At 36.8% G+C, this 11,673-nt stretch overlaps 2 protein-coding genes across 6 annotated transcripts; both read right to left on the minus strand.

Moving 5' to 3' along the window:
- Positions 1-103: 103 nt before the first annotated feature.
- LOC112764647 (5'-adenylylsulfate reductase-like 4) lies at positions 104-3,119 on the minus strand. 2 transcript variants are annotated; one of them, XM_072223603.1, is made up of 5 exons: positions 2,389-3,112; positions 1,851-2,196; positions 1,535-1,722; positions 1,332-1,456; positions 104-987 (listed from the first exon to the last, which is right to left on the minus strand). In XM_072223603.1, exons 2-5 carry the CDS (start codon positions 1,944-1,946, stop codon positions 545-547), a joined length of 852 nt encoding a protein of 283 aa, XP_072079704.1. In that variant the 5' UTR covers positions 1,947-2,196; positions 2,389-3,112; the 3' UTR covers positions 104-544. The 2 variants fall into 2 exon arrangements, with proteins under 2 accessions (XP_072079704.1, XP_072079703.1); XM_072223602.1 differs by lacking the exon at positions 1,851-2,196 and having other exon boundaries at positions 2,389-3,119.
- A 3,255-nt stretch (positions 3,120-6,374) lies between these two features.
- On the minus strand, positions 6,375-11,283 carry LOC112764646 (uncharacterized). Of its 4 annotated transcripts, none has more exons than XM_072223600.1 (4): positions 10,217-11,283; positions 8,728-8,866; positions 7,013-8,625; positions 6,375-6,729 (listed from the first exon to the last, which is right to left on the minus strand). In XM_072223600.1, exons 1-3 carry the CDS (start codon positions 11,086-11,088, stop codon positions 7,186-7,188), a joined length of 2,451 nt encoding a protein of 816 aa, XP_072079701.1. In that variant the 5' UTR covers positions 11,089-11,283; the 3' UTR covers positions 6,375-6,729; positions 7,013-7,185. The 4 variants fall into 4 exon arrangements, with proteins under 4 accessions (XP_072079701.1, XP_025666140.1, XP_025666139.1 ...); XM_025810355.3 differs by having other exon boundaries at positions 6,375-6,733; XM_025810354.3 differs by having other exon boundaries at positions 7,013-8,628.
- Positions 11,284-11,673: the final 390 nt, after the last annotated feature.

The following is an 11,673-nucleotide window of genomic DNA, read 5'->3' on the forward strand; positions in this document are numbered from 1 at the left end:
GAGAGGAACTAGGAAGGGGCTAGTTCAAGTGGGATGAATTCAATCACCAAAAGGGGCAAAACAAGTATTTTAAAATTTAAATAATGGCTCTTGATAACAATGCTTCTATATGATATCTGTTGATGATCATCTTATTAAACTTTTACAAATATCCAAGCAAACATCCAGTACCTGAACATGGTATACAGTCAGTACTCAGTAATAAACGAGGATTTACATTCACTTCATTCCCAACAAAAATTAATTTATCAACTGATGGTCGTCGACTGACCTTCAAGTAAACCTACAAAGTCAAAGAATTACATATTTCAGCTCGAGTTTGCTACATTTTAAACTATACACATTGAAGTCTCGATTTTTCTAGAATGCTGAATGCAGGATTTTATAAGGGACGGAATTACATCAATCAGTAACATAATTTGGTCTCACTACTCATAAGGCTTAACTGAGCACAAAACTACATGCCATAACTTGCAGCCATGCTTTCTTTTAGGATATTCCAAATGTCCAATTTCATGAGGGAACACTGGTTGGTTCCATATACTTACTGGTGGGTACCACGGCTAGTGCTAGCCTCCCCAATTGAGACTGAGGCAAGGGACTTAGAAGCCCAAGCTTTAGCATTCATTGCTCCTTCCTGCAGATTACTTCTCTTGCATGGCTCTTTAAGGCATTTAAATGACTGTACTGTTCGCTTCAGATACACCAAAGGATGTTCCAACAAGCTCCCTAATCTAACGTTTTGGAGAACCCTATTCCAAGCATATTGGATACACATAAGCAGTGTAGGAAAAAATAAGTAAAGTAGTCTCAAAACCACAAATGCAGTGGCCAAAGCCAAATAAGTCTCCTGCCGCAGCAAATTTTCTGGAGATCTGGCCCAAGAAAAGGGGCAACTTTCTTGCTCTGTGGTACCATGACTCTCATGAACTGACAGATGCCCAACTTTATCCAGGGATAGTTGATCAAGTGAATCAACCCTAACTCCTGCAATGACAACCAAAGATTAACTAAAAAGAAAATAGGGATATCATGATCAGCTAAATTCCCAAATTGCATAAACAGGAAAATATTCTAATTGTTTCTAATATTGTTGTGGAACCATTAAGCATGGCGTGTTTCAGGATACGCTTATTTATTTTCCCCCTTTAACATGTAAAAGACACTATTTAATTGCAATACAGAACAACCAAGGCACATGCAGAGCATGAGAATGATCAAATATTTAAATTTAAGCTTAACAAATCTTCAAGCTATGTAAAATAAATGAACCCATAAGCGACAATACCAAAATACAAATACAAATATGAAAGTGACATAATGAATGTTACCGGTAACATCATTGTAGAAAACTACGAGAGAACCCAATATCCGAGATCCGTGATAACGAATGCGCATAGTAGAATTTAAAATGAGTAGTGTAGGGAAACCATGAACACCGTATTTTGATAATATGCTGCAAGAATCAAATAGGCATTAAATGGAAAGAATCCATGAAACTTGAAAGAAAGGAATTGGGACTGAAAACACAAACCTTGGCCTAACAGATGATTCTTCAATAGCATAATGGGGAATGGAAGGGTATAGGGAAGACAGGATTGAGAAAACTGGTCTAAAAATCCGAGAGAAAGGACACCATGATGCATAGAAAAGTACAGCTACATATTCATGACTATTCTTGTGAACCATACTCAATGCCTTCTGCAAAGTAACCTCATCTCCCTGCATAGTTTCAATAGGCAATTAGGCATCATAAATTCATACTTACAATCCTCTATCAGCAACCATAAACATTTGAAAGAAGTTCTAAGAACTGGATTTAACAAATCAAAGTTTCTTTGAAAACATACATGATCGGATAACAGCAACGAAGAAAAATAACATAGGTCTGTTTGGGAGCTATGGTAGTGGGAAGGGCTACGGATGGCAGTGACAAAGCAGAACATGTCTTGTGAAAGTGGATCCTCTCCTTACGATCCTACACACTGAAATATATGACCCTGAAACCCCGGGGTATGGAAGGGCGAGCTGCTGAGGTGTTCCCCACTTCCCCTTCCCTTTCTCTGTAAACTCTCAAGTATAAAGCTCCCTAAAACCACTCCTACTATTCCTTTGGCGAATGCAATCCCTACGGTTTCTAAAATTAGCTAGCCAACAACAAGGCACGTTGATTCACAGTTGCTGAAGACATGAAACCTAAACAGCATAATAAGCAGTTCCAGCTTCCAAATTCCAAACTCAAATTATTGAAAATTAAAGCAATCACAGATTCATCATCTCAATATCACAAAAAGGGTAGTCAAAGCAATAATCCTAAAATTGCAGTATCAACGTCAGATTAAAACGAAATAAATATAAGAGGTAAAGGGAAAGAGAATAATGAGTGACCTCGGTGACACCAGTGTAACGGATGGATCCAACGGAATCAGGGAGCGAGCAGGTCGCATCTCGAAACCCTAATATGAAATCAAAGACTGTCTCCTTCGGACATATGGCGGCGTCGGCGGCAGAAACCGAAACCTTGTGCGGTTGGCCGGTGCAAGAAATGCTCCAACAGAGCAGCGTGGCGACCACGATCTCCGATCCCGAAAACCTCATCATCTCCCTCGTTCCTTTTTTTCCCCCTCGACTAACGAACGAACCAAAAATTGGCACCAAACCGAGCCGAAAAGAGTTTCCAAAAATAAAAAGTTAGGGGGGAAAAAAAAAGAAAAGAAAGGAAGTTTGGGGGAATGGAAAACCCTAATCGTATAGCGTACAGGATTTGAAGGGAAAAAGAGGGGAATGAGGGAGATGAAAGGAAGGTCGTGAAGACAGAGATGAGAGGATCTGACGTGGCAAAATCTGAATGGATAGATTCTTATTTTCTTCTTTTTTTTTCTGAAAAATGAATAAAAAAAAGAGGGGCTGGGTTGGTTTGGAAAATGGGGAGTGGGAAGAAGAAGAAGAAGAAGAAGAAGGGGGTTATTGCTATTGGTATCAGTTGGTGGGTGCGACGATCGGTGGTGGCAACGGCATCACCGTTCAGCTTTTACCAGTGCGTGAGAGTCTGAGAGAGAGGTTTCACTTGCTTGGTTCATTCTTTACCTTTTTCGTCAACAGATTAAAGCACTATGGTTGGTTTAAGTGTCTCGGCATGCTTTATATGCATGTCAGCCTTCACCTTATTTTTTATCTCCCCAAATATAAAAATAGTTAATTATTTATTGGAAAAGTATAGGTAACTAACAATATTTTTGAACAATATGTGAACAATGTGAATTAATAGGATTAAAAAAATAAATTAATTTTAAATTTAATTAGTAGTATTAAATTAGGATGTACTTGATTGGTGATTGTTCATATTGTTCAAGATGGTTCCCTTATTTATTTAACACCGAACGACAATCCATTTTCTCCCCATTAAACAAAATTTGTTAAAAAAAATTAAAAATTATTAGATAATTTAATAAATTTGACTAAATTATTATTTAATAAATTTTTTTTAATTAAAAGTGAGACTGAAATTCACAATATCTAGATGAGTATGAAGAGATTATGTCATTTGAGTTATAACTCGTTGGTAGTTATTATCTAATAATTATTAACTATCACCTTCACATAAAGATAATTACACGTGAAAAATATCTTTAAAAAACATTAAATTTTTGTATTATATTTAATATAAAATATATAAAAATTAATTATATCTCAGCTTAGTTTAAAATAAATATAAAAATTAAAAAATAAATTTAAAGTTTAACAAGTTAAATGAAAATATATTTTTTAATATTATTAAAATTTCAGTTTTCGTCATTATAAAATGATCTACACTATGAAATAAATAAATAAAATTTATATATTGATGAATTTATTTTACAAGTTTATAAATTTATTCCAAATCTTAATGATTCATGAGAATATATATTTTAAATTTTTGCTTACGAACAAAAAATAATAGAAAAAACTACCAAAAATTCTCATAAATTTTATGAATGGTGACAAAAATACTCATAAATTAAAGAAATTAACTATGTATCTATGAGAGATGAGTTATTGGGTTTCGTACAACAAAAATATCCAAATTTTAATTTTTTGTTAATTTTTAAATAAGATTCACAAACTACCCCACCCTAACCTCGTTCTACCGTCACTCCCTCTTTTTCCACTTCTTTCTCTTTCCTCACTTTTCCTTCTCTAAAAAATTCTCAGAGTCACATAACTCTCCTCCTACTTTCTCACTGTCGTCCGCCACCCACCTATTCCATCACTGCCAATCTCCTCCCCTCTTACTGCATCCTCTTCTCACTCTTAAGGTGGCTACAATACCTTCGTCGCGCGCCTATGACCCAACCTAAGGAGAACGTCGCCGTGGCGCGCCTGTCCCAACCGAGGAGAACGTTGTCGTGGCGCACCTGACCCAGCCGAAGAGAATATTGTCGTCGCGCACCTGAGAAGAGAGAGGGGTCATGGTGCTGTCTGTATGCATAAAGAGGGTTCGAAAACTTATGACTAAAGTGGTTGAGGTCCGATCCTCCACCACCACCATTGATTTCAGGCTAGTCTGTTGTAGGAGTAGTTTTGGACTCCATGGCAAAGATTTTAAAAGTGTAGGTTGGGTTATGAAAGGTTGAAAAAGTGAGTTGAGGTTAATGGTGGAGTAGTTTGAAAATTTTATTAAAAAAATTAACAAAAAATTAGGGTTTTGATATTTTTGTTGTACGGAACCCATCTTTCAAGGTACATCGTTAATTTTCTTAGTTTATAGATAATTTTGTCAGTATTCGTAAATTTCATAAGTACTTTTGGTAGTTTTTCCAAAACAATATTTTAGGCCATGAAATAATAATAAAAACTTATGTTTAATAGTAAACTTATCCCGTTCTAGGGGTGTGTATGGCTCGGTCCGGTTCGAAAATCCGGTCCGGTTCCGAACACTTTAAGGGTTAATTTGATGTGATTTCACCGGGTCTAGGGTCGGGTAGGGTCTCAAAAATAGACTCGGTCATTATTTCCAGTCGGGTCTGGGCCATAGCTGGTGTCACCCGAACTCGGTCCGGTGGCCCGGTCATCATATACAATTAATATTTTGTGTTATTAGTGATGAATAAATGAATAATGGTTATTCTTATGTGGAATTTAAGTATTGTAAACCTTAATATTTTGTGTTATTAGTCATTATAAGACTATATGTTTAAAATGTATAAGACTTTAGACTAATACATAATACTGTGTTATTTGTATTAATTTAAATATTTGGTGACTTGGGTATTATTAAACAATATTAGTATTGATTATGGTTATGCTTTAATTTTAGAGAAGAGTTAGTTTTTATTATATTTTTTTAAGTGAATTTTACCATGTCAAATAATGGTTAGAATCTTGAAAATTTGGATATTTTCACATGCTAACTTATAAGAAGGTATTAAGGTAATGTAATATTAACGGCCTGATTTTTACCCGGTATAATCGTAGCCCGAAAGTGTATAGGTTTCATCGGGTCTAGAACCGGGTTCGAGTCTGACAAATAGACCCGGTATATATTTCGGGTCAAATTTAGATCACATCAAACCCAATTTTACCGACCCATTCACATCCCTATCCCGTAGATATAAATATTTGACATGTCCATCTACCACTTCAGAAATCAATCGTAGATCAATTATGATTAGATGGCATAACTATTTGAGTTATCCTTGCACCACTTCAGAAATCATGCATATGATTAATTTGATTAGATGATCCTTGGTGTGTTAAAATTCAACTCAAGCCACTCAATTTGATTAGAGTGAATCTTAATTTTTTTTTCTTTAATTATTTGTTAAAATATTATTTTTTATCATTCAATATCTTTTCTCATATTTTTCTTTTTGTCTCACTTAAAAAGTGTAAGGTAAAAAATCACATTTTACCAGAAAAAAAATTTGAAAAAATCAATTTCCCTATTTGATTCACCCAAAGTTACTTTCATACTCCTTGTTTAGGATGGAATATCATGTTACAATTTTAAAATGTAACAATCTAAAGGAGACTACAATTATAGTTACAAAATTTATTGTCTGTTATCAAATCAAAATTTAGATTATAATCACTTTAGGCTATCTTGAAAGAAATCCTTTCAATATGATATGAGGGACTATCTTTAATGCAGTAATAAAAGGGACTGTCTTTGATTCTTTAAGTGTTAGCTTTTAAAGGGAAATTAAATACTAGATCTCTCTCGACCCTTGAGTTCCCTCATAATTCCATGCTCATCAGTCATCATGCTAAAAAAAAACCAATTCATCTTCCTCATAAGTGCAAGGTTGTAGTAGCCAATTTGTTATGGCGATGAGAACACCAATTAAAATCGAATAAATGTGATAAGGAATTTAAACCAGGCAGTACACATAAGATAAAGAATCTCAAAACAATATCAATAGGATGGTGCAATGGTTATTTTCTTGTCAAAGACCAAAATCATCAGGTAATTTGGAATTTCTCCAAAAAAAAAAAAAAAAATAGGGGAAAGAATAGCTCCAACATATGATCAACCTAACTAACATCTAGAATAGACCTAATTTTGATGTCATTATACCAGTCTACAAAAATGAAAAAACAAAAGGGAACTTCTTGAAAAACAAGCATCTGAGTACTAGCAAGAAGCATGAGAAGCATCACACCAGAACTGCAAAATGATCTCTAATGGAGATGCCACCAGCACAAACTTCTGAATCTATCAACAAAATAATGCTGCCTCCAACCAATTTTCTGTCTAGTACCAAAAGGAAAAGGAATCAGCAGAGAGAGAGAGAGAGAGAGAGAGAGAGAATCTACATCTAGTGTAACTTTGATTTAACAAAACAAAAAACACAGAAAAGCATGCATAAGCAAATATTTCATGCTAACCACTATGTTGTTATCTCATCAAACAACCTGAAAAATTGAACCTTTTTCAGCAACAATTTGATCAAAGAGGTATCGAAGATCCCTAGACACACGAGTTCATCATAAAATAATTTTCTATACACTGAATATAAGGGTGTTTCATTACCTTTTCTAGGCTATCGCACTTCACAGGAAGTTGAGAATATACAAGCAGAGCCTTGTGGTTACCACCAGAGCACTCTGCAGAACTACCAGTCTACCATACATGTTTAATTCAGAAACTTTTTAATCCACTGCATATTTGTTAGTCAGCCTATCTGCACCCGAACTATCTGACTGCTAATGAAAGTCAGGCATACCCATAGAGTTGGTTTGAAGTATGTCAACTTGCTCACTCTTGGCATTCTCTGATAAGCAAGATTTATTTGCATTATCACTTTGCTTATCAAATGGGTTTAAAACACTGCTACCAAGAGCAACAGATTCACAACCTTGCAATGTTCCCTGCATAATGCTTTCATTAGCATATGTATCTATTGCAACATCATTATTGTGAGAACCAAGCCCTAATTGAGGCTCCATGAAAGCAGCATCAAAGGTACCAGCAGAAATATCATACAGATTTTCAAAAATCGAGGGTTGCTCATCATCAGGAGGAGTTAGTAAGTTACATTTCGAACTTGTCTGCAACAAATAGTCTATTCTGTGATTTTGGTCATTCAATGGATTCTTTTCCTCTGCAAAGCTTGTCACAAGCTCAACAGTTGGAGGATCGTGATTATCATTGACATTATTTCCTACTGAAAGATTAGGGGCAACATCAACCCCACCACAGTCAGAGGCACCTTCTGTGCACGTGCTTAAAGAAACATTATTTGTGTGGCCAGTGGGAAGGGAAATTCTCTTGTCAATAGGTAATAATTCACCGTCAAAACAGTCTCCGATAGCAGACTCTGTCAGCATAAAACTTTGCATTCTGTCTGAACTATTTATAGAAAAATGTTTCATTTCTTTCTGAGATGGAGGAAGAGAAAATCCATCAGAACTACTCTGCAATTGAGAATTACTAGAAACATCTTTAACTTCAGACTGATCACTACACAAAATGTGTTGCTTGTCATCCTTAGCAAGCTTTCCATCACTAATCTCTAAATTGTTGCCTATAAACCGTTTCCCCTCAGCATTTGGAAAAGGCCTGTTGCTTCCAGAACCTACATTCTGCTCATCTTCCACTAGTCTCTCAGAAACACCATCCCCATTGTTGTCAACAAGTGTTTGTGCATTTCCCCAGGGAGCAGTTTCATGGCATTTGGTACTAAAATCACTAACACCATTTCTTATGCACGTCACAGAATTCATTTCATCACAATGTTGAATAATACCACTCTCATTATTGGTGACAGGAGTTGGGAGAACCAAAGGAATAGGATTGCAGGCAGCACCACTAACTTCAATGATATCAACCGTGTTCTGATTTAGAACTCTATCTTCCTCAATTGAACATCCGCGAACTGAATTTACATTATGGGTACCATCCATCATGGATCGATAATTTGCAGTTTGATAGTCAAAGACTCCACCAATAAAATCTCCTAATTTACAACCCCCAGCCAAAGAGCTACTGGAATTCTCATTCAGAGTGTTTAGCTTCTCTCTTTCAGTTGATGATGGAACACTAACTTGCGTTTTATGGTGAGATTCTACAGATGTTCTAGCTAAACTTAGACAGCTTGCATCAGCATCAGGCTTTACGTCTCCAGCAGGGCCGTAACAAAGAACCTGCTGGATGGGAGGTGGACAGGGAAGAAAAGAAAACCCTAAAATTTCTGTCTTTCATTTTTGGAACAGAATAAGAAAAACATCACAAATATAATAGCTTACACTTCCAGATGGCACATTGATATTATACTGCGGACTGTCATCGGGATAACTAGATTTTACAATATTTATATCTTCTCCACAAAACGAAAGCAAGTGTGCAGAGACTTCCTTGAACGACTCAAACTGCTGCCCATAAGGGCTGCAAAGCAACAAATTAAGGAAATCCATTAAGAATCTAATATATGTATATATATGTATAAGAAGTTATAACTACAAGAAAGCATATATGCATGTCTCTACCATTAGAATTCAAGTTATGGCTATCACAACTAAATATTTTAATAAAATCTATTTGCCATCCTCAGAAATAATACTTGCAGCATTCTTGTTCGTTAGGGTGTGTTTGTGTTTTGATTTTGGAGGGAAATGGAGAGAAGAGAAGGGTTTGAAGATTCAAATGGAGTTCTCTTCAAAATCAAAACTCATCAACTAACTCCTAAAAAACAATTCTATCAATTTAATCCATCAACCTTCAAATCCCAACAATCTCACTCATCCCTCCATCCATTTTCTAATTTTTGTTTCTTAGTCAATTACTCCTAATTGATGGTAAACACCAACAGCAAATCAAAGAGGAAGACAGAGATAATAGGAGTTAGCCACATCAATTGTTATATTTTCACCAAACGAGAAATATTTTCAATTCATTGTTCAAAAAATAAAGTCAAAATTAATTGGATCAAACACAAAATGTGATGAAATGTCTTCTTGAGAATATCAGAAGTTAACAAAGAACATATTATCCCCCTCTCCCTCCCCAAAAAATTAAAAGAAAAAAAAAACAACAACAATGATTGGTTTGTAAAAACTTCACAATGAGAGTGTAATTAAAACTAGACTCGCTAAGAAAATTGAGTGTCATTCTCCACCGAGTTGATCATGTATAGGAAAAACTGATCAGTTTAAAAAAATGAAATATGCTAGGCTACAATAGCTTGCACTAGAAATATGCTTAGAATTAAATTCTTTAAGAAAGACCCACAAAAATAAAAATAAATTGACACTGGCCAAGCATCACAACAATGCGAAGAAAACAAACACGTGAACTTGAACACAATTCCCTCCAATGGAGAACTGTGAGACCAAAACAATAAAAAAATAAATAAATCAATCAATCAATAAACAATAGTTGAATTCAAGGCTTTGTTTTCTCGGATCTGCAAAGTACTATCACATGAAACCTTGATTGATATTACTAATACTATAATAGTGTTATAAAACTCTAGAACAACACATAAGTCTTGATAACAATAATGCTACAAATCTCTACCTCTATAGGATATATGCAAAGAACTATCACATTACAAATAACAATTCAGGGAAATGACACACATAGGTCAATTTAATTTCCATATACAAATCATTCAGCCGTTGAATTCGAACAATCAATTAAACACAACATACCACACTTTCATGCATCTATAGCTAGCAAAACAATCAAATGAAAGAAACAAAACTAAATAAAAATAAAATGAGCAAAGAGAAAAACCTTACGTAACGGCGACAAACAATGGAAGCACGACCGGCTCTCTTCTTGACAGAAAGCAAGACCTTCCACCCAGCCGGCAAGAAAGAACCAAGCTCACTCGCCTCGACAGTCATCTTCTTCTTCCTTTGACTACTCCACTCTCCCTTCAAACCCTCCAAGAACTCAACAACCTGAGCCTCATTCTCTAACCCCACCGTCCTCTTCTTCACCTCTTCCAAAACCGGGTCAACAAAACCCTCACCATCTTCCTTCTTCTTCGGTGGAGGCGGCGGAGGAAGAGGCGATGCTACTGGCACAATCGCCATCGAATTCTCGTTCTTCCGCGGCCGCCCTCGCTTCCGCTTCTTCATCGCGCTATCGTCCGCGACGTCGCAGATCGGAATGTTCTGGAGCGCGAAGACGTTCGGCTCCGGTGACTTGAACTCCCCCTGGAAGGGGACGAGTGCGTTATAGCCTACGCTGCTGCCTCCTCCCCCGCCGTCTCGCGCGGCGGTGCGGAGAGACTCCACGCCGAAGAGCTTCTGAAGCATTTCTATGATTTTGGAGTTTTCTTCGTCAAGGGGAATGTGGGCGGCGGAGGCGGGAGGGGAAGGGGCGGGTTTGGGTTGCTTACCACGCGGTACGAGGCGAAGGCGGGAGAACGTCTGCTTGCGGCTGCCGGCGGACTCGTTGAAGACGGAGCGGTCGATTTTAGGGATTACGGCGTCGTCTTGGCAACGGTGTTGGGCGGGTGAGGAGGTTAGGGAGAGCGAGTAAAGCTCCGATTGGGAGAGTTGGCGGAAGTCCACGAGATGGAGAGACTCGATTTGAAGGGAGCGGCGGCGTTCCTCGTCGTCTGCGGCGGAGGCGGAGGGCTCTGACGCCGTCGCCATTGCATTTGGGTTCGCCACCGTTACTTTGGTGTGTGCCTCGTTACGTGTGAGAGAGAGAAGCGGAAAGAGAGATTAGGAACTGAATCTGAAATCGAATTGGGGGCGAAAGATTGAATAATTGAAAATTTTCCATATATAAAAATATTAAAAATTGCTACCCTCTCCTCACTCTCAATATTTTTGTTTCAACTCTCCAAATACATTTTCTTAATTTACTTTTTTTTTATTGGTTAATTTATTTTCCTATCACGTGAGTGGTCAGTGCATGCACCAAAGTTAAACGGAATTCATGGGTAAGGGTAACTGTATGTCTGTAGGGATTAAGCCATTCAAGGACGGTTTAAAATGGCTGGGTGAACTGAAGCGGACAACATAGAAAAAATAATTTTTTACTTTTTCCCGAGGGTGATCATGGGCTGGGCCGGGCCGGGCCGGGCCGGGCCGGGTTGGATTAAACTGGTATTATTTTAATATACAAATTTATAAATTTTATATATTAAAATAATAAAATTTTATTTTTAAAAATTAAATTTATCAAATATTATACCATAATTATATTAAAATAAATTATTTTAAAACAAAAAT

This window comes from Arachis hypogaea, chromosome 17 (assembly GCF_003086295.3).
Source record: "Arachis hypogaea cultivar Tifrunner chromosome 17, arahy.Tifrunner.gnm2.J5K5, whole genome shotgun sequence".
Classification (NCBI taxonomy): Eukaryota; Viridiplantae; Streptophyta; class Magnoliopsida; order Fabales; family Fabaceae; genus Arachis; species Arachis hypogaea.